The sequence below is a fragment of the Heterocephalus glaber genome, unplaced genomic scaffold (assembly GCF_053883595.1).
Source record: "Heterocephalus glaber isolate CG9 unplaced genomic scaffold, H.glaber_assembly_v1.0 deba00001600, whole genome shotgun sequence".
In the NCBI taxonomy this organism is placed as follows: Eukaryota; Metazoa; Chordata; class Mammalia; order Rodentia; family Bathyergidae; genus Heterocephalus; species Heterocephalus glaber.
In genome coordinates this window covers 4,041,032-4,065,160 of record NW_028258372.1, presented here as the reverse complement: position 1 = coordinate 4,065,160, position 24,129 = coordinate 4,041,032, and the positions used below count along the sequence as shown (strand labels likewise).

The window sequence follows — 24,129 nt, the reverse complement described above, 5'->3', positions numbered from 1 at the left end:
CACTTCTGGGGCCATGTAATATAATATGAAACTAGTGCCATATTCCTAAGAAACTAACCAATAAATACAAAAATTGGGAAAGGAGTTGATTGCTTTTATCTATAATGGTTAAAGATTTCATTAAAGAGATGAGACCTAAACTTGACCTCATTATATGGTTGCAATTTATGTAGGAAAATAGTTGAAAGTCTTGGCAGTAAGAATCCAGAAAGCACTTAGAGGGGCAGACAAATATGGGTTCACTGTTGAAAATAAACGGAAAGGTGGTTTGATGCCATATAATGGAGCACATTCTATAGTATACTCAAACAGAACCTGAAACACAACCATCTACCTTACCAGATGTGCAATACTGAGTACTGATATTTGTTCTTCTTTGGCTTCTCGAGGTATTTTTCTGTTACTGCAGTACATTTTTTTCCTGTTTTTTCATTTGATCTCTTTATACTTGGCAGAATGTAAATAGCCACAGAATAAAAGAGAATGCTGAGGGGCGGGGGATGTAGCTCAGTGGTTCCACCGCCTGCTTTGCAAGCGCAAGGTACTGAGTTCAATCCCCGGTTCCAAAAAAAAAAGAGAATGCTAAAACATTCTTAATTTCTTTTCTTTTCTGTATACCAATAATGACAAACCTTTTATAGCTGATAACAAAGAGCCCCCTGTGGTGCATAGGTTTGCCACTACTACTGTATGCTGTGTTAAAGAAACGGGCTCGAGCAAAACTAACACCATGAGTACAAAAGAAGTGTCTCAAAAAATAAACAATAGCAGGCCAATTCAGAACCAGAAACAAACATGTTTTGCAGCTTATTTTTCACATTTGTGTGCATGTTTTCTATATAATGTTAAATGTATATTTTGAAAAGCAGAGGCAGTTTGAAGCAGTTGGGCTATACTTAGTTTCTGTTAAATTGATTATAAAAATTAACAGCACAGATATAAACAATATTACATTTGCTTGTAAATTAAGTTCCCTATATTTTTGTAATATCTGATTTTGTGTTTTTTATCTGTGATATATTAATCTATGTCTCTGCTGAATTGTGAGCATCTAGAGAGTTCATGTACCTTATGCTTCTATAATTATAACCATAGTGCCTAGCACAGAGTGCATAGTATGTGGCACATGAGCCCAGTAAATGTGTTTTTAATGGAATTAATATTCTATCTCAAGGCTTTGTAGAGAAAAACATTAATCTACTTCTATATGTAGAATATGATAACAAAATTATAATCCGGTTTTTTTTTTTTTGGTACCGGGGATTGAACTCGGGACCCTGCGCTTGCAAGGCAGGTGCCGGAACCATTGAGCTAAATCCCTGGCCCCAACAAAGCTATTCTTATATGTCCTTACATTATTATTTTAGGACATAGGGAGAATTACATTAGTGTCTTTATGTCTTTTAAAAGAGTATGATCAAATATGAGAAGTATTTGGTGGTTTAAAAAATCAGGTGAAATATAAGTTTCTAGGCCTATGCTTCTATAATTTGATTATACTTAATAATTTTATGAAAGATAGTAAGTCAGAGAGAGCAACTTCTGCCTTTTGAACTTGAAATTAAGACCTGGATTTGAATCTCAGATTTGTAGTTTACCAGCAGTCTAAAGTGGGGAAAAAGTTTTGTAATGTCTTCAAAATTCAGTTTCATCATGTAGATTCCTATTTTCTCCTGAGGTATAGGGAAATGTAATGAGATGAAATTCATAACAGTTAAGATGCAATGCAAAATTTAGTCTGTTTCGTCTATAAAACATTCTGCTCTGTAGTATTGTTATGATTCCCTGTGACACTACATGTGAATATTTGCCTATTGTAGAACTTTAAAGCATTACACAAATGATAAGTGTATTCTTACCCAAATGACAGACTAGGGAGTATGCCACAAAGGACTTTGGTAGCTATATAATGTCAGAATTACATGAAGTACCAGCTATCGTGCATTTTATTCATAAGAAATTATAGACTATAATTCCTAGTCAATTATGCTTAATATTCATGATCTTAGAATCTTGAGATCACGTTAGAAACTGTAATTTCAGAGGTAGATGGAGCACAGTTGTCGTGGTTATAAGCCCAATTTTAACTCTTACTAATGATGTAACCTTGGACAAGTTATTTAACTTCTCTGTTCCTCAATTTTTAAAAACAGAAATAATAAAATCCTACCTCACAGTTTGCTGGAAAGATAGAAATAAGTTAATAATTTTAAATATTTAAAACAGTACATAATGAGCATCCAATAAGTGTAAGTTATTGCTATTATGGCTAAAACAAGTCAACAGGTTTAATAAATAGGCTGTAGTGTATATACTTTTCAGTGAATATACTGTTACGTTTTAAAGAGTAACACCAACTAAACTCAGATCAAAAGTGATCATGTCCGCTCCTACTTCCTTTCACCCTATCCCAAAATACACTCCCAAGGGACCTAAAATTATATGTTACTGCTATCAGAAATGAAGTTATATAAGCCAGAAGAAGCTGGAACTGATTGTCATGTATTAGTGGACCATTATTTACAAGCCTATTGAAGCTTCTCATTCTGTAAGAACCCTTTTTTGTCTTCAGTTCCTTCTGACTCCTCCTTCCACTGGAGCACTCACCCTTTGCAGGCCATCATCTCCCTACTACTCCAATGCTCTTCCAAGCCTGCCTTTTGTTGCTGTGTTGTGCCCTCCCCCAACCCCACCCAAGCAGTCTGTGTTCCAGCTCCTACTGTGTCCTGTTTTTGTACTGGAGTTTCTGCCAGCACCAGACCAATGTACAAAGTGGAGAATGATCCTCACAGGAAGGTATGAGAGGAAGGCTTAAGGAAGAGAGGAGTCTGGCAGAGTGATTGAGATGGGTGCCCTGCTTCAATGTAATGCATTGTATAATGATATATGTTATTATACAGTATGTGCAACACAGTGTAATATGTGTAATACATTGTATGATTTTATATTATCAATTACGTATTTAGATACATGTAAATTAATTAGGTATTCATGTACTTTGGTTTGCTTCTGTGGGGTTAGTGGTTTGGGGAACTGATTTAGGTTGGGCAGCTAACCTTTCTTAATGTGGAGAGGCCATGGGGTTGGTAGTTCAGAGACTTGCGTTTGAATCCCATGGTTACCACTTCTGCACCCTGAAATTTTGATTGTTACTTCGCTGTGTCTCACTTTTCTCATCTGTTCTTCCTCCCAGTTAGGGATGTGATCAAATAATGCTGACATAGGAACAGAACTTTTTTTCTTTTCACATGTATTTTATTAACATGCTTCATGTTTGATTTAGTGGCATGATTTTTTCCTCAACTTCTCTTTAGTAATTTTTCTTTGTAATTTTAGACCATCAGGAGAGTATTTTTTTCTCTCAGATGTTCTCACTTGCATTTTTGAGCTGCTCTCTCTGGCTTACTTCCTAAGCCTTTATAGACCTTAGGGAGTATGTCTGTCATAAGTGGCAGCATGTTAAAATTGTACGTTTGAGCTCTGAAGTGGCTAGTACACACAATAGGTGAGAGAATTGAGCCATCTTAAATTTTAAATCAATCTGAAGAGTCATCATATGACTTTTAAGTAAACTATGAGGTACAATTTTAAATAAAATTGGCTCTGAATTGTGACATTCTTCTCAAACAGTATACCTAATTATTTATTTGTTGCAGACCAAGTATCAGTGAATCATTATATTCTTTTATTCTCTTTTCCTTCAGTTTCCTCTTTTTTGTATTATATTTTGGTAAACTCAAAGCATAAGTTTTAAAATGCTTTGAAATGTTTATTTTGGAAATGAACCTAATATTAGAATTTATAAATCCCAGAGGCTTAGGATTTTCCTCGCATTACAATGTTTTTGTGCATCATGTTGGAAGGAAGCTTGTAATTTAAAATTAGTCGTGAATCATGATGAGGTGCGATCTAGAGTTTTAGTAGTATTGGACTGTCATTTTATCTGTGACAGAAATTAAGATGTTCACTTCTTCTAATTTGTTTTGAAACACATTACATAGAGCTAGCTATGCACAGAAATTTGAGATGACGGTAATAACATAAGCCCCTATGTACTTTGTTATTATGCATCATTCAAAACCCTTCTCACTTCCTAACCATTCTTCACCTTCTCACCTTCCTCACCTTCCCAAACTATTATGGCCATCTCAATTAAAATGGATTGTTAAAAAGTTGAATTATAAAAAGAAAAGTAAAGGTTCAGTTTATTAAAACATCCTGTTATTTATTTGATGTATGAATTCTGTACAATGAAGTACAGCATTTTTAATTTTATAATTGTAGCAAATTCTAAGTTTTTAACTCCCAGGATGCCAGGAAAATTGGTCTTCACCAATTATCAGTTGTGTCTAGTTGGCCCTTTTTAATTTTGTATATATCTTTACAAATTACTTATAGAAGAATGAAAAGATAATGAAAACAACTTAAAAGTTTGCATTTGTCATGCCTAAATATTTATTAAAATTTCATTTCATATTTTCCAAAGTTTTCAAAGTACATGATACACAAAATGGGCAGTGTTCTTTAAATACAGCTAACTGATCATCAGTTGTCATGTATTCACCTGGACATTATCCATTTTATAAATATTAATTCCAGATATCAGATCAACCTCTGTTTGGTTCTGGCTTAACTACTGCTGGTTCTCTATGCTCTTGCATGATCATAACAGTTTTTTAAAAAACCTTAACAGCTTATAATTTTGTCGAGAGGATGCCCATCTTTTTTATGTAATCATGAAACTTTTTTATCTTCAGATTTATGAACAAGTAGATCAGTCCAGTAATTTTATTCTTACATCATCTTTTTTTTTTTGGTACCGGTGATCGAACTTGGGATCTTGTGCTTGCGAGCCAGGCACCGGAACCACTGAGCTAAATCCCCGGCCCTCTTACATCATCTTTTTGCTTCTAGTTAACCTTTGTACTTACCTTGATATTTTGTTCATAAATGCTGGAACACAAGTCATAAGTAGGTAGGTAGGAAGGAAAGAAGGAGCAATGCGGGGAGGAAGGAGAAGAGAAACAATATTGTCAAAATTTCTTTTTAAATACAAAATGGTTTTAGTTCTTGCTAGAAAGTACTGCAAGATTTATCAGCTGACTGGATGAAAATCCCTTATTTCTGTTTTATCTTTGGAAATATTGTTTCCTTGTTTCTTGCATTAGAGAAAATTCGTGTAGGAGTCTCTTCATCTGAAGAGACATGATCTGATAATTTTATTCATGTTAACCAGTTTTATCATTGTAAATGATCATAGAGTGCTGCTGTCTGTCTCTGTATTTGTCTTATAATTGAGAAATATCTTCCTTTCTCTTTTCTTTAGCTCTGTGAACATTAAATGAGACGTTTTTAATTTTCAGTTGTGTTCTTTAACAATAACATCAAAAACCTATAAAGGTATAGTGTCTCCAGATGTCTCATGTCTTTTTGGAAAGCTGATGCAGTAGTTTGGGCATTGAAATAAGAAAACTGAAGGATGATAAAACAATGATTTATATCATCCTTGGAGGTCTGTACTTTTCACTACAGTAGTCACTGTGTCATGTGTGGCTATTGACCACTTGAAATGTGACTAGTTTAAACTTTTTAAAGACTTAGTTCCACTTCTCCCAAAAAAGAAAAATGTAAATGTGTGTTATACATATATGTATATCTTACTAATTTTTTATATTACTTGTTAAAATGGTACTATTTCGGATATGCTGGGTTACACTAGAACTATGTTATTAAAATTGATTTTACCTCTTTCTTGTTACCTTTTTTACATGCCCTAGAAAATTTAGTATTTGGCCTGATTTATGGCTTGCAGTATACAGAGTCCGTCACAAAATATATTCACAATTCAGAAAAAGAAAAACTTGTATAGATATTTTAATGCTAAATTTATTGAGACATCATTAACACAAATTACCTTTGGCTTGTACAGTTATAAGAGCTGCTCAAAGTGGTGGCCATGAACTTCCAGACATTGATTAGTATGGCAACTGCTGCTTGGGTAACCTTGGTCCATTAAGATTGTTGCACATGCATTTTCAGTTCCTTCTCTAAAGGCCAGTAGTATAGTGGGTTTTATGCAGTATATGACATTTCCCAGGGGCTCCCATAGGAGGATAACACCATCTGTTGAAAAAACATCATATTATTTTTCCCTTACTGAAGTGTATATACATTGCCTGGCCAACTCTGTATATTTCTTCTGTTGGATAACACTGCTCTAAGTACTTCTGTTACTCTTTTGTCTTAATATCTTGGTCATTTTTAGCATTGTTAGAAATAGTTGAGTAAAGATGAAATATTCACCATGATAATAAAATATCAAAATCTCAACATACAGGAAAAATCAGTTCTCTACAATCCCATTATGTATCCTAGCTTCATAAAATGATTCAGAGAGCCCATAGGAGTTTTGTTCTATTTTTTAAAGTAAACTTTCTTTTTGTTCTTTGGAATAAATTCTAGGAATAAAAGTAATGAAATACCAGTTTTCACAAATGGAGTTTTTCAAAGAAGCAGAAATTGGGTCCAGTGAACCCTTATGGATGGTGCATTACGAGTTCAGTATTTCACTCATTATAGTTTGCCAGCTTTTCTTGCCATAATTTTTAGGAAGAATTGGATGTGCCTGTGTATATCTTGACAATACCGTGTTCTTTGTATGTTATCAGTAATAAACAGGAAATAATTTATCGCACTGTAGAATGCATGGCACATCTTAATGATACACAAGCTATGTAAGCTACCACATAATATGTATTTTTAAGTATCAGGTTGGAGAAATTGATCATCTGGAATGTGAGAATTAGTATTTCATATTTAACATAAATTTTTTTTTCTTTGTAGACTTTTGTGAATGATATAAGGATTCCGGAACAGACTTATATCACCTTGAAACTTGAAGATAAGCTGAGATTTGGATATGATATCCTTATATAATTTTATGTATTTATTAAATTTATTCAAAATATTTATTCTGTTTAAATTAACATTTCTTGAGACATAAGAATTTACAATATTGATGTGCTAGAATTCTCCATCAGATTTCTTCCTATGCTAAAACACTACATGTCTAAAATATATATATATATGTATATATATTTGGGGGAATGGTACTAGGGATGGAACCCAGCGCCTTCACACTGAGTTTCATCTTCAGTCCTTTTTTTATTTTTTTGTTTTGAGACATTGCGTCACTAAGTCACTAAGTTGCCTAGGCTGGGCTTGAACTTGTGATCGAGGCAAGACCTCAACCTCCAAGGATTCTGGGATTACAGGTGTGCAGTACCATGCCCAGCTTAAAAAATATATACTTTAAGTTACTATGTCTGTCCCTGAAAGTAGTCCTGGAAAAATTGATGGACTCAGCTTTTTCTTTGCCCCTCTATTTGTATAGTTTGAGCAGTCCCTGTCATACTGTTCCAAATGTAATTTGGGTATCAACAACTAACTAGGGAGATGACAGAGGAGTGTTAAATTTTTGTTCAACGTAGGGATTCTTTTCAGGCGGATCATGATGACACAAAATAACTTTCTGGAAAGAATGTAAAAAATTTAAACCTACCTTTCCTTTCATTCCTACCCTTATTCTGTTTTACGAATTATATCCATGTTACCTACATAATTGAAACTTTTCAATATGATATGTATTCTAAGACTGACACTCTCAGGTTCAGAGCAGTATGCATTTAGTGTGTAAAATTCTTTTGTTTAAAAAAATAAATTAATGACTGAATAGAGACATGACTGTATTATAGAGTAAGAAGAAGAATATATAGAGTAGCATGAAGAATCCCTAGTAAAGGGAAGGTATGTGATTGAAGCTGAAGAAAACATTTCTGTTCAAGGCAAGAAGCTTTGTAAAAAGAACTTATTTAAATGTAATTAAAATACAGATATTCTCCATTATGTTGAATGTCTTTCTTGAAGTTTGATTTTTTAAATCACTACATTTATCTGGATCGTGATAATAAAGAATATCTAAAACATTGGCAAGCTGAATGGGCTTTATCACTTTAGCAAAGTAGTTTCAACTGAGGTAGAGTTGATGCTCAAAGAACTGACACTATAAAATAATCTATCATTTAGGGTTCTCTAGAGAAACTATAGAAACTCATATGTGTGTGTATATATATATATGTATGTATATGATACATGTATAAAGGATTTACAAAGTAGGTTTACAATGGCCGCCTACAGAGTCAGAGGATCCAGTTGAAAGTTAAAAGCCGGGAGCTCACTGCAGAGTCCAGTGTGAGTCTGTATCAGAGAGCTGAAGGGTCTGTGCTTTTGAACCCTGAGGGAACTATAGACAAACATCCAGAGGCCATCATGGCAAAGATTGGAGCATCTCCAAAGATGCAAGAGGGAGGACTTCCTTCTTCTTTCCCTTTTTATTTTCTCCAGGCTACAAGCCTATTGGTTGGTCCCATCAACATGTAGGGTGGGTCTTCCCCATTCAGTTGCAGCTTACAAGTCAGTCATCCAGACACACCCAGAACTGTGCTGTACTAATCCACTAGGCATTTCTTAATCCATTAAAATTGACACCATAATTAATCCTTCACAAATCATATACTAGCTCTTAAAGTTTATGAAAAAATAAAAGTTAAAAAGCTTAATTTTAACATTTCTGTTTAAAATTAGAAAAAGTTTCATAGTACATCTTACCCCATTTGTATTTGAAGAGCCAAAGAATATCCCTCTCCTAGAACTTGTACTGGACTAGAGGGAGCACAGAGCACCACTAAATATACATATTTATTTGTTATGTATTTTAGGTCTTTTAAAAAATTTTAATCAAATAAAAGAATTAACATTAAAGCCTTGATGAATGAATGGGTCATCACTAGGATAAGTTTTAGCAAAAAACAAATATAGGTAGACTGTATATTGTATTTACAGACCTGCTTTAATTCATTTGACATCAGCTGTTTGAAAACATGAGAAAATGGCCCCATACTGAGGATTTCTGGAGACTCCATCCTAAGATGCTTCATTAGCTCAAACTCAGATGTGATAAAAGAAACTCCTGGCTGAGGATGTAGCTCAGTGACAGGCTGCTTGCCTAATATATACAAGGTCCTGAGTTCACTCCCCAGTACCACCAGAATGGGGTGTGGTGCTCCTTATGAATAACAAAAAAGACTTCTACTACTCAGGCAGTGTTAGAGGTTTTAGGAGCTCCGGGCCAGAAACCAAGGAGCAAGATCAAATAGTTTCTCTTACACCATAGTTATCTTCTAAATAAAACAGAAGATTTAAAGAAGAATTTCATAATACTCAAAATCATATCAAGAACATGAGAAATGTCAACTTTAATGAAAGATATGAGAGGAACAGAATGGAAATTTTAGAACTGACATACAATTTTAAAAAATGAGAAAACAACTTTAAACTCTTGAACCAGGCCACGGTGATAACTGTGGTCCCAGCGCTTAGGAGGCTAGGTCGCAAGGATCACTTGAGCCCATAGTGCCGATCTCAAAAAAAAAGAAACTATTAAGAAATAACCCATACTTTTATGGATTGTAAAGAAATTTCTTTAATAGCAAATGATTTTTCTTACATACCAGCTCCTAATATGTCTTAAATTGCTGGGACAAATGTTTTGTCCCAAATGACTTTCTTAGATTTATACAGTCAGTCTTGAGCAATAACTACTTTTCAAATACCCAAGCAAGCCTCATTTAATTTTATTGTAAAATAACATCTCATTGCTTATGATTCTGAGCCTGTTACATACATGAACATTGGCCTATTACAGTAGCAGAAATTTTATTATATAGGATGAAATTATATAAACTGATTTTACTCATTTCTTTTAGTTATACTAAAGAAACTGGTGGTTTATTCATATTAAAATTAATTTTAATAAGTCTACAAGCTGCTATACCTTGGTAGAAACTCACTAATTAAAATGTCACCTTAATAGAATGAACATTTTAACATGGATTGAGATTAGAACTGGGGACCATTTATTTGCCATGTCTTTTTTTCATAATAGAGAAATTAAATGATTTAGAAGGACATGTATTCAGTGAAATATCCAAATTTTCAAAATGGCAAACTCATGAGGGGTACTAAAATACTACGGTTTTAATCAGTCTTCTAGTGGCCCAAACTGGGTGATAAGGAATCCCAGGTTTATTCATTTCACCTTTATTACCATGTTTCCTATGTGCCAGGCATAGTCTAGGGATCTAGGAATATAAAGGAGTCTACGGTCTCCTGGAATTTACACTATAATGAGATTGGAGGAGCACACAAAATGTGGGCGTATTAGTGATAAATCCTATGGGGAAAAATGTGAAAGAGGGCCTCAGAGAGCTAGCATTGGTATATAGGAAGTGAACATTTTTAAAAGGATATTCCTGAAGTCCTCATTGAGAAACCAGCAACGGAGCAGAGATGTAGAGAAAAGGAAGGAGTTGCCTGTACGGATTTTGGAAATTGCTTTTCAAGCAGTTGGAAGAGTTAACTGGCAAAAAACTTGAAGTAGAAACATGTTGGGCATACTTGAGAAACAGCATTTAAAAGCCAGTGTATTTGGAGTCAACAAAGAACATTAATATTTCGGTAGTCTGAATATATCAGCTCTAATAGGCTATTATAAGGAGTTTGACTTTTATTCTGAGCAAATTAGGAAGCCGTTTGGAGTTTTTAGTCAGAAGAGTGACTTGATATGGCTTATGTCTAAGGTGATCTTCGGGCTACTCCTGTTCATAGAAGACTAAGGGTGGAGATTGGAAGGGCAGAAAGATCAGTTGTGTTACAGCAGTACAAGTGCTTAAAGGAGGTTTGAACTATTATAGTAGACGTGATGGCAGTAAGAAAAAGAATTCTGTATTTGAAGATAGAGCCAATAAGATTTTCTAATTAGATTGTATGTAGAGTAAGGTAAAGAGAAGAGTCAAAAGATGAATCCAAGATTTTGGCCTAAGAACTTAGTAGGAAACACTAAGTCTTCGTTAATTGATACAGAGAATTCTTTGGTAGAATAGGCTTTGAGGGTAAAATGGGAAAAGTCGTTTTTCTTGGAAAAATGATTTTTGAGTTTTCTGTATTTTTTCTGTTTGTATTCTGGCACCATTATTTCTTCTAGGCGAAATCTTAGGTCATTCTAGACCTTATTTTTCTAATACAGGCGTTCAATTTAATAAGATTCCCACTAAGCACTCCTTTAATGTTCTGAATACTTTGATTTTTCTCTTTGAGTCATAGGTTAGTAAGTATTTTATATCATCTCTAAATATTTTTTTTGAGTTTTCCAGAGATCTTTTTGTTGCTGACTTCTGATTCAGTTGTTATGTTTAGTGAACATACTTGTTAGGTTTTGAATCCTTCTGAATTTATTGAGACTTGTTCTATGGACTGGAATTTGATCTATCTTATTAAATGTTCCATATGTACTTAGAAAGGGTGTGCACTCTGCTGTTTTGGGGTTGAACGTATAAATGCTCATTAGGTCCAGTTGGCTGGATAGTGTTGTTAAGGTCAACAAATTTTATTGATGTCTGTTCTGTACAGAGAAAAGTCTTAAAATTTCAGGCTCTAATTGTGGGTTTGCCTTTTTCTCCTTGCACAAGTTTTGCTTTGTGGAACTTGAAGCTCTGTTTTGAGGTGTGTATATATTTGAAATTGTTGTGTGGAATTAAATTGACCACTTTTTTCATTATGAAATAATCCGCTTTATTATTATTTATAATATTTGCTCTTAAATCTGGTGTGCTTGGGGAGTTTTTTTGGTTGTTTTTTTTGGTACCGGGGATCGAACTTGGGTCCTTGCACTTGTGCAGCAGGCAGTGAAACCACTGAGCTAAATCCCCATCCCTGGTTTGCTTGTTTTTAATATAGTTGTTCCAACTTTCTTTTGATTAGCATAATGTATTAATTTCTGTTATTTTACTTTTAACCTGTTTATGTCTTTACATTTAAATTAAGCAGTATGTATTTATTCTTTTTAATCCAGTGTGATCATTTTTTCCTTTACTTGGGGATTGAGACCATTCACATTTAATGTGATCATTGATGTAGGTTTAAATCTGTCATCTTGACATTTGTCTTCTATTTATCTTGTCATCTTTATGTTCAGTATTTCTCCTAAAATTTTTTTTGGATTATTGAATATTTTTATGATTCCATTTTATATCTTTTGTTAGCTTATAAGCTATGACCTCTTTCCCTTTTAAAGTTTTTTAGTACCAGCTTTAGTTTAACAAGTTATATCTCCAATTGACATACACCATTTCACATATTGTGTAGGATAATTACAGTAATATGCTTTCTTCTAACTTGGCTTCTGTGCTATGCTACCGTACATTTTATTTTTACATATGTCATAAACCTCATACTGCATTGTTGTTAGTAAAGTCAGTTATCTTTTTAAAAGATCTTAAAATATATTTTTACTCTTATATTGTATATACTCATATCTTCCATGTATGGAGCTGCCATTTGGTGCTCTTCTTTCCTTTGTGCAGATCCATATTTTCACCTGCCTGAAGGCCTTCCTTCAGTATTTATTTCTGTTTTAGTGGTTGTTGTTGCTGTTTGAGAAAGGGTCTCCCTGTATTCCAGGGTGTCCTCATACTTGAGCTCTTCCTGCCCCAGAGGTGCTGAGAGGACAGGCACGTGCTGCGATACCCAGCCCACATTTCTTGGACCGTGGCTCTGCTGGAGGTGATCTTTCACCTTCTATATGTCTGGAAGAGTGTTTCACCTTGGTGACCCAAACTTATTCTTGCTGGGTATAGGATTCTAGGTTGACATTTCAGTACATTTAAGATTTTGCTCCACTGTATTATTTTTGTTGTTTCCCCTAATTCCTCATTTTGAGCCATTTGATTATGACATGCCTTCTTGGTTCTTGTACTTGGAGTTTATTGAGCATCTTGGATCTATGACTTTATAATTTGAATCAAATTTAGAAAAACATTGTTATTCAAATATTTGTTTCTATCCTCTATACTTTCAAGGACTCCAATTAAATGTGTATTAGACTGCATGAAGTCATCTCACAGCTTACTGATGCTCCATTATCTTTTTAAAATTATTCTTTTCCTTTGTGATTTGATTTGCATTATTGTTGCCATGTCTTTAGGTTCTCTGATCTTCTTTAGATAACAATCTAATCTGCCATTAACCCATCCAGTATATATTTCATCTCACACAAAGTAATTTTTATCTCTAGAAGTTCAACTTGGATTTTGTTTCTCATATCTTCTAAGTTTCTGTTTAACTTTTGGACATAGGATATGATTATAATGACTTTTAAATCTTTGTCAATATATCATTTTGGGGTTGATTTCAGTTGGTTGTAGGTTTTTTTTGCATACAGCATGCATGCATGATGATTTTTTTAATCGATGTCTGATATTCTTAAATTCACCTTGTTGAATGCTATACATAAACTTGTGTTGCTGTAAATTTTCTGACCTTTGTTCTGAGACACAAGTTACTAAAATTTGTTAGATTTAGGCGGACATGGTAGTGAGAGTCCATAATCCCAGCACTCGGGAAAGCTGAGGTAGAAGTATCACAAGTTCAAGCTCATCCTGGGCAATAGGGTCTTAAAAAAAAAAAAGATTGGGACTATAGCCCAGTGCAAAGGCTCTGAGTTCAATCCCCAGTACTACAAATAAGACATAAATATTGTTAGACTTCTAAGATTAGTTTGGACTGATTATTTCCACTTCTGAGTCAAGATCTTTTGTGTCTTCTGTAGGGATAAGCAAGCCTATTGACCAAATCTGATACGCAGCCTGTGAAACACAGCTGTGTTCATTAATGAACATATTCTTATGGCTGCTTTTATACTGTACCGTAGCAGAGTTGAATAGGTGAAACAGATCATGTGGCCTGAAAAGCCATATATATATATTTGGCCCTTTACAGAAAAAGTTTGTTGATTTCTGCTTTACCCAGTAGTTTATGGATCATGAGGTTTTCCAGAAGCAGGCACAAATGTATTTCTGTCCCTTTGTGAGCCATGGGTAGCATTACCTCTAATACTTTCAGATAGTTCTTGCTCCAGCCTGCAGTTGTTTTCTCATGCTGATCCATGCTCAACTGAATGCTGGAGTGAAATCCTGTGAAGGTCGCTGGGATTCTCATTGCAGCTTTCTCTAAAGCACTCAGTCCCTTAACTTCACTTCCTTTATAATGCAGGAAGTCTGTCAGGCTCTGCCTAGAGTTCTCCCCCTCACAGTGAGAACTGGAAACTCACTCAGTGTAGGGAGTTAGGGCAGTGATTAGATTCATCTTAATTTGTTCCCATTTTCTCAGGAATCATTGTCTTTTGTAGCTAGATGCCAATTATCTGGCAAGCCATACATTTTGCCTACTTTATGGTTGTTTCAAGTAGGAGAGTTAATCTGGTTCCCTGTATTTCATCTTGTCCAGAAGTAGAGTCTGAGAGGTTGATTTTAGACATATTACGTATACCAGTTGAATCCAGGGGAGAAATGTAGGCTAACAGGAATTTGAGAATTTTCATTGTGTAAATAATGTTTAAAACTTTGAACCTGAGATAAGGGAATAAAGTATAAGGTTCCAAGGATTGAAGGTACATTCTAATATTAAAAATTAGGAGAGGTGAGAAACTAATAAAAAGACTAAGAAAAAAGAACTACTACTGAGATAGAAGGAAAACCAAAATATGGTGTGATTTACATACTTGATAGAAATTATTTAGATGTTGCTTAATTGCTTGAAATCTCAAGATCTCTGCTTATCATCACCTCCATCATATGAGTCATAAGAGCCTAGTACCTTTTTTCTTAAAATGGAGATTCATATCTTTTCCTCAAGAAGTTATCTATTATGCATAATATTTCACAAAATCATGAGGTTAATCAATACTAGAAAATGGGAAAAATAAAATGACATTGTTATATCGTATACTTGGAACACTATGTAGCAGTTTGCTGAGCAATCTAGATAATGACTGCTGAAATGATTAGCAGGGAGGCAAGCATAATTAAAAATTAAAATCTTTTCATTCAAAGGAGTTCATAATTTTTCTGATTAGTGTGGTCACTATCCTCAAATCTTAAATACACTTTCCAAATTTCAAAACTAGTTGACACTTCTCAAACCTAAAAATAATGCAGTTGAGATTAATGAAGGTGAGCCATTGAATAAAAGAACGAAGTGATAGAAGAAAAGTTGTTGGAAAGTTGTTCAAAAGTAAAATGACATTTTTTTCCCTGAAAACAAAGTTAATCAAATAAAAATTTTCCCTTGGATGGTTTTATACCATTAACAGTTTTTAACTTTGGCATCTCATAGGACATGCTTTATTACTACAGTATGGCATCTAATTTAGCATAATTATTTTCTTATTAGAGTTGTAGTTAAGTAAAATTTCTCTTGGGCTGGGTATTTAGCTCAGTGGTTTTGGTGCCTGCCTCGCAAGCTCAAGGTCCCAAGTTTGATCCCAGGTACCAAAAAAAAAAAAAAAATTCTCATATTCCTAATGAGAATATCCAAAAAGCTGGGTAGCTTTGGCAGTTCTAGCAGCCTCAAAATTACATAGCTGAATCTTCAGATAAATTCATGACTTATACAAGAGGATTGTTGAGTTCTTTATTTTCACACTGAAGAGTTTAGAAGTAAAATCTGAACTTAAGAAAAATGGCCCCTGAAGTTCTCTCTGACCTGAAATATGCCCGAGTCTTAAGAGGATACCCCAGACAAATGAGGAATAACCTTCACTCCAAGAAGTTAAACCAGAAGCACCAGGAAGTCCTCATCACAAGCTAAAATTATGATTCGCATTGAGAAAATAGAATAGTTGTTAACTTAAAAAAACATACATTTCCACTGAAAAGTAGGACTGCCATCTCTAGCTGTTAATGAATTCCTTGGGAGTTAAAAATTTACTAGACTTTATTTTTTCATTTAATAAATTTAGTTATGAGATAAACATTTCCATATGTACTAGCAAGTATGTATCAGCATGTGTACATTACAGGAAAGGCAATTTTTAATATTTCAAAGCTATGAGAAAAATATAAAATCATAGGAAAGCTCTGGAGTAGGATTCTATAACTAGATTCTTAATTTGGTTCTTTCTCTTCAATCCCAAGTTCTTAATAGAACAGGAAGAAGTATAATGGAATTGAATAGTATATTCTTCAAAGCTCTTTACAACTGTAAAAAAAAAAAAAAAAAAATCCAAGTTTTTATTTTAACAAGTGGAAACATAGACTAAAAAAATACATTTAAGAATTTACTGCTTCCGTCACGCTTGGGAAGTCTTTCCCAGTTTTTTACTGTGATTGATGAGTGCTTTGACTTGGCAAAGAAGAGTAGAATTTAGTACATACGTGGTTATAGAGGTCCTTTCATTATAGGATTAATCGTGAGAAATGTGACCTCTATGCTTCAGTGAATAGATCTTTTTAAATATACAAAGACATTGTTCTTTTTAGCATAATAATGAAAGCATTCATTATATCTAGCACTTGGTTCCAATCTAAGTAGGATCAGTTGTTTGATAATGTAATATGATCTTGATTGCAATACGTGGAGAAAAGAGGTGGTTGTAGTTGTTGTATGGATCCTAATTATAGCGTTTCTTTTGTACTTGCGAAATGAACCTCATTTTTTTCAGTCTTGTGAAAGTCTGAGAAATTAAATTCCTTTAGGATTTGCGGTTAGGTAATAATTTAGTATGTAATTCTTTTACATTTTTTGAGTAGCCATCAATATAATTTGATCCAGGTACTTATTCTTCATTGCACACTTCATATTGTTGTGAAAATTAAAGATGTCTGTACTCCAGTTAATCACCCAGTTAATTGCTTCTTAAAGGCTAGTAGTAGCTAAAGTTAGAAATACTGTTAGGTTTTATGAATTTTAGTATTTAAGAATGAAAAGTTTTATATTTGTAAATTTATTTTAACATTAAGAGGGATATACTGTAATTCTGCTATAATTGCTATATTGTGTTGCTATACTGATTAGGATGATTTCTTTTTTTTTGGTGCTGGGGATTGAACTTGGATTTCTTAATCACATTTCATGACTATTTTAAACTTGATTGCCACAATTTTGAAGTTATATTCTTCCTTAGCCTTGTTTACATACAAATCTTTTTACTGTAGTACGAGGAGAAATGAGAGTCCCTGAAGAAGCTCTTAAGGTAAAGGTTTTCCCTTTTTTGCGAATCTAGCATTCAGTACAGTTGATTTTATTTGTGGATGTGTCATTTTCATTTTTAAATGTTTTGTAGCATGAAAAGTTTACCATTCAGCTTCAGTTGTCCCAAAAACCTTCAGAATCAGAATTATCAAAATCTGCAAGTGCCAAAAGTGTTGATTCAAAGGTAGCAGATGCTGCTACAGAAGTGCAGCATAAACCTACAGAAGCACTGAAATCTGAGGAAAAAGCCATGGGTAAGTTTGTGCCTTTGACAACATCATGCTTACCTTGATTTTGTAGAAATAAAAATAGACTACTAATGATTTTAGAATGCATTTTAACGCAGCCAATGCTTAATGAAAGCATTATAAAATATAATTACATATAAAAATTATTTGTGTACTTAATATATGTAAATATTTAAAGGAAATATAAATATAGTTAAATATTTGAAGAAAATATAATTATAGTTTATGGAAATATATTATTTCCTGTTTGCATTTTTCTTCTGAATTATAGCAAAAGGAAAAATCTAATAATGCTACATCAGCAATACTCTTAATAATACCTATGAACTATAAAATATGCTTTGCATAAATAATCTCATTCAGCAAACACTTTTTAAAATTGCTAGACATTACAACATTTGTTCAAATAAAACTATTCTGTTAATAACTAGTTTAAATTTAGTTACTGTCCAATGCCCTTAGGCTTTAAAAAAAATTGAAAATGACTACTCATGCCAAAATTTATTTTAGTTTCTACTTTTATATTTGTCTTAATGACCCTTCTGATCAGACTGGTTTCATTCTTCCCCAGTTGATTACTGCCTAGTTTCAACAATCTTGTTCTGCTGAGGGCATTGCCTGTCTGAATATTCAAGTCAAAGGTCATTTGTTGTAAGTGGTTCAGTAAGAACTCTTAACGCTTTAGCAAAAACCTGATATTAAATATTAGAAATATATATATAACAAGTTGCATTACTTAGATACTAGCCAGTGAAAATTTTCATTTAAGTCAGGTCCAACATTGTATAAGGTCCTGCACAAACACTGTTAATTAGTGTAGAGTACTTTTCAGCTATTTAGACTTTATTCGCATTTAATCAACTAGAAAGTTCTAGCATTCCTTGAAAGTGTATTTTGTTGTTGTTTCATCTGCTTTAGACAGATTTTTCCTACTTCTTTCTAGATGTTTCTGCTATGCCTCGTGGTACTCCATTATATGGGCAGCCATCATGGTGGGGGGATGATGAAGTAGATGAACAAAGAGCTTTCAAGTCAAATGGCAAGCCTGAAGAAAAAAGTCATGAAACTGGAACATCAGGTAAAAATATCTAAATGACTATGACACTACATGGGTATTTTAAGAAGCATTTGTAGTCTAAGCAAAAATCTGTCTACTCTAAAAAGAGGTGATCTCCTATTGTGTAACTTGCTTTTTAAAAAAAAAGTTGATGTTTTTATGGCCTTCTTATTTTAATGTAAATTTCTTTATTATTAGTGACTCACATGAAGTATTTTCAATACAAAGTACTTTTATTCATATTTTTTCAGTTTATTAGATTGTTAAAATGTACAACATAAATTAATGATATAAGTGGGACATTTAAAATATTTTAAAATAATTATTAAAATAGATTTGACCAAAATCATAGGTATAAATGAATTTTGTGTTTTCATTCAGTTCACAAGCCAATATTCATGTTTTCAGATGAACAATTTGTCATCTGTTCACAAATTTGAAATGAAGTTACAACTTCTTTAAAACTTGAGGGTGTTCATTTTGTTAAAAGATGGTAACAACAAGATTATTGAGTTCAGCAGCCCGAGTGAAGAAATTATTGTGGATCAGATTCTTAAATTAGTAGTCAAGGAACATATTCTTTTGTTGATGGAGTGGTTCACCAGTGAACTAAGTGTCCATAAAGCAGAAAATCAAGATTTCCAGGAAATAAATAGAGGTCTCAATTGTCTGTCACATAAGGGTATTGAAATGACATTGGAACAGAAGGATGGAGCAGCCAGTTTTGATTGATAACAGCAGATAAGGACCCAGAACTGGAGGAATTAAGTGCAGGATCAAGGCTTAGGATGGAAGACTTAGTCTGATAAATTTCATCAGAATTCTCAATTTTCTGCTTTCGATCCTAGTTCTACAAGATAAATGCAACAGTTTTCTTAGATGGGAAATAAAAACACTGTTTCTTTAGATGTGCTCTAGTTATACCACAATAGAAGTAAAGAAAGCTGGCCTTGTCAACGTGACCTTATGGTGCCCCAAAGTGAATTTGTCAACTTTTTGAATAAATTTCTACACAGCTTTCTTCTTTCTTTCACCAACAGTTTTCTTCACGCCCAAACCATTATTTTATATTATTTATCATGCCTTCAGAAGTAAATAACAGAACTGCTTCCTGACACTAAACAAGAAGGAAATTCAGTGGCTCACATAGTTGACCGTGTCAGGGTTGTTAATTGCCACATCGTGTAAGCAGCATTTAACTAGCTCGTCTCACGATTGCTCAGTCTTGCTGTCCGCAGTGGGTTTGTACCGAGAGCTTCCCCTCACACTTACTGGCTGGCTAATCGCAGCACTCAGGTTACATGTTACTTTGATCACATCCAGCAGAAAAGAGCAGTTTTTCCAGAGGACCTCCCGGAATTTGAAAGAACTTTCCCAAAAGTTCTTAAAACATCTTTCTTCTCATTGGCCTCTCATGGGTTCCAGAGGTGGTCACCTGCTTATCACTCCTTGGCAGGTCATGCGAGATTATCCTGACATCGTTCTTGTTCACCTTGAAGCTGACTGGATATCTGTAGACATCTTTAAGCAGATTGAGCCATGATAATTAGTCTTTGTCATCTTGAAGTAGTTGAATATTATATTTACTTTATTATAGAAGAATGAAGGAACATTTATTCTAGCTTATTTGTATTAGAAGTATCTCTGAAAGGTCATAGAGTCATAAAATACCTTAAAAAACACAAGCATATATCACAGAATTGCTCTTCTGATTTAGATATATGGAATTAATTCTAGCATAATCAGTTATTAAATAATTTTTGAAATCTAGTAATTAAGACCAATAAAGTATTAGTATAAACAAATATTTACTATATAATACATAGTTTAATTTGATATAAGTAAAATAAGTTTTGAAGAGAAATGAAAGCAAATTCCAGAATGTGTTTTTTCAGTGTCCTGAGTGAAGAAAACTTCTATTTTTTTATCCTAATTTAGAAGACTTCTCATAATTTTTCTAGTAGGACCACTTAATGTGTTTTTATCATCTTCAGGGAAGTGTATCTCCCTTCACATAATAAATTTTCCAGATGATTGAACTCTACTTTTACAACTGAAAGGTTTTTTGTTTTTTTTTTTCTTAAATTCTTTTATTGGTGCATTTCAGGTATACAGTACGCTTACATTTATCATTGGGTGCTTGTACCTGTACATGATGTATCTTGGTTCTTATTTTTTCCCCATTACCTGTGCGCCCTTCACCCCCTCCACCCTTCCCTATTTACATAGACTTCACTTCCATTTTTTTTCTTTTCTCATAATTTTTCCTGAAAGGTTTTTTAAAAAAGTTTTAACTACTTCCTAAATTTCTAGTACATGCGTTACCCATATCATCACCTTCTTAGACAGAGAAGGCTGAGTAAAATTTGAATTATTTCTTTGTCTCAGGGTTATCATGAGCATCTGTTTTCAAACTATAGTAGTTTACTGTGGTGTCCTCAGGAGCTTTTCAAGTGTGTAAGACCACTCTATAAAATGAATGATACTGGGGTACTGTGTTTTTGAGACCATTTGTCTGCTCTGGATTGTTTTGCATCTTATCTTTGTAATTACTCTGACAATGTAGAATTTTGCCAGTATTATTCTTTCATTTGGTAGTAAGCAAAACTGAGTAGATTTTGAAAAGAATAATATTTATGTTGAAAATTACTGTCCTCTGCATAGATGATGAATGATGATGATGATGATGATGATGATGATGATGGTTTTAGAAATGGAACTTCCTGACTTCTATAACCTTCCCCCTCACATTTGATTGCATGGATATTACTGTCCCATTCTTCTATAAACTAAAAATAGATTGGTTTGTGTTTATTTCATATTAAGAGTACTTTAAAGAAATCAGTGATGGCACCTGATGAATCACTCCAGGATATAATTTGAAAAGCTATTTCAAAAGACCAAATACTTAATATAAGAATGATTGGAATCAATTTAGGTTTCCTGTACAGTATTGTTTTTCTTCCTGATAAATTGTCTGTAAATGATTTTTCTATCAATCTATTTAAAAACTGAATTTTTGAGCCTCTGGGAAATATATTTTGTTTGAATTCATTCTTAATAAATAAACCATTTTGTGAGTAGATGTGGTTGTTTTACTTCCTCAGTAAGGCAGTTTAATCTCTATTTTTTGGATTTGTACTAATAACATATACTTAAAATGTCTTAGTTACCATTTTTATTTACATACCTTTATGCATTTATTCATAAAGGCATCTATTTTCATACTTTTATATTGGGTTCTGAGACATCTGAAGAATACTGATAGTGTCCCAGAGATGCTTGCTCTTTCTGAATCCTGTTATTAATCTGAGGCTTACAATTCAGCTTTCCTCCAAGTATTTTTGACACTTGTATGCATTCTGCTACAGAGAAATGCAAACTAATTTTCTTTCAGTGTTACTGGAGGGCAATAACTATTTTTACGTGATTTCTTTCATGTTAGTGGTTGGATTTTCATGCTGTAAACCATTGCACATCTTTAACCACTCTTTTAGTCTTTATGAAAATGTATCTGTCTTCTTCCAAGTATCACATATTTTTGTTATTATAAAAGTAGTGTCTCTAAATATAATAATAAGGAATGCTAAGTGGAATCATTACTTCTAAAACATTGCTTACATATTTACTTCATGTTTTTATCCTCATTTTGAGGATCAGTTCTCCATTGGAGCTCTATATTTGTTCATAGACATTTCAGGTACATTTCAGTTATATCATTCTGAGGGAAACTCATGCTTTTTCTGTCACTCTTATACTATATTATATATATATATATATATATATATATATATGTATGTATCTCTGTCTACATTATTTAGTTTGTCCTTTTGCACCTTGATGATTTCTTGATCTATGTTGAAAAAATTATTGGACCTACCCATGCAAGGTCCATCTCTTAACTGCTTTGTTAGCTTTTGCCATTGCTACTACTCACCTTGCATCTCCTGATGGTAATTGAATGGCCTGTTTATAGTCAAGATTCTTTCTTCTCAGTAACCTTTTTTTCTAAGATTTAAATGCTGTTGTTTTTCATCCAGACTATGATCTCCCTTTCTGATCTTGCAGAGTAATACAGTGGTCATTTGCTGATCTTCCTCAAATCCTAGATGCTGCCAAATAGTTTGAATTCTTTCTTATTTTTCTCATTAGGGTGCAGCATAGATGCCAAGCAAGTTGAGGAACAGTCTGCAGCTGCAAATGAAGAAGTACTTTTTCCTTTTTGTAGGGAACCAAGTTACTTTGAAATCCCTACAAAAGAATTTCAGCCACCATCACAAATAACAGAGAGCACTATTCATGAAATTCCAACAAAAGACACACCAAGTTCCCATACAGGTGCAGGGCATGCTTCATTTACCATTGAATTTGATGACAGTACCCCAGGGAAGGTAACTATTAGAGACCATGTGACAAAATTTACTTCTGATCAACGCCACAAGTCAAAGAAGTCTTCGCCAGGAACTCAAGACTTGCCTGGAATTCAGACAGGAATGATGGCACCAGAAAACAAAGTAGCTGACTGGCTAGCACAAAACAACCCTCCTCAAATGGTATGGGAAAGAACAGAAGAAGATTCCAAAAGTATTAAAAGTGATGTTCCAGTATACTTGAAAAGGTTAAAAGGTAAAGTGAATTGATCATTTCAGAACTTCCTATTGTATAATAAAAAAATTCTGACTTCGGTTACCAAACTACTCTCTAAAAATTATATGGTAGAAAACAGCTGCTTTTTCAAAACTTAAATTTCATTTCAAAGCTCCAAAGCAAACTATGTAGCCCATGTCCACCTTAATCATTCAAATAGCCTTTTTTGTTCATCTTTGTGACAAAGCCACATTGGTTTGGTGAATTTTTATTTATACCACTAAATATGTTTCTTTTGCCTGTGGAAATAGAAAATTTATTCAGTTCACTAGTAGAATTACTTAGAAGACAATTCCCATCATTTTCTTGATTTAAGGAAAGCTAAATATAATTTATTCTCTATTATGATACTTCCAGTGAATATCAGTATCTAGATTTGGAAATAAATTGTAAACCATTTGGTATGGGCCAAAAGTTTAACTTGAATAATATAGTCACATTGCTGATGGGGTGCTTCAAACTGTTCTCAGTGGATATTTATAAAACAAATACTTCTAGGTTAGAAATATTTACTAGGTATTTACTAAACTAATTTAAAAATTTAATATTAGTATTTTAAGACAGGCACAGTTAAATGTTCATTTGTGAAGTAGTAAATATATCTGCTTTATTAGCATTAGCCCTTGGCCAAAATTCTTAAAAATTTTATACCTGTATATCGATAATGTCAGCTGATCAGTTTTTTCCAGCTGATTTTGCCAATTTTTTTTTCTTTTTTGAGACAGGGTCTTGCTATGTAGTTCAGGCTGGCCTTGAACTCACCGTGTAGCCCAGCCTGGTCTCGAACTTGAAGTGATCCTTCTGCCTCAGCCTCCCCAGTGCGGGGATTACAGGCACGCACTACCATGCCCAACTTTTAGAATCATTTGAATACAGATTTGAGTTACTGTCTTATATTTAATAAGCTATTTATAAAGGAATGATTTTGAATAACTTCCAGTTGTATGTTAATTCAATAATTATGTTACTATAGTTAATGAGCTTTTAAAAAAAGTGTTCTTGAGGTCAAAAAGCATATATTGTTTACTTTGA

The 24,129-nt window shown here is 33.5% G+C and overlaps 1 protein-coding gene across 7 annotated transcripts in view; it reads left to right on the top strand.

Annotated features, from left to right (window-relative positions):
• Nucleotides 1-24,129, top strand: part of Cep170 (centrosomal protein 170) — a 116,673-nt gene that overhangs the window by 30,980 nt on the left and 61,564 nt on the right. For 6 of the 7 annotated variants that reach the window (XM_087194048.1, XM_087194046.1, XM_087194045.1 and 3 more), the window contains exons 4-8: nt 6,844-6,925; nt 17,091-17,146; nt 17,237-17,399; nt 18,337-18,471; nt 22,603-23,076. In XM_087194048.1, the coding sequence (XP_087050174.1) occupies nt 6,844-6,925; nt 17,091-17,146; nt 17,237-17,399; nt 18,337-18,471; nt 22,603-23,076 (910 nt within the window). Of the gene's footprint in view, nt 1-6,843; nt 6,926-17,087; nt 17,147-17,236; nt 17,400-18,336; nt 18,472-22,602; nt 23,077-24,129 lie in introns of all 7 variants that reach the window. The other variant, XM_004853519.4, reaches the window with a different exon arrangement.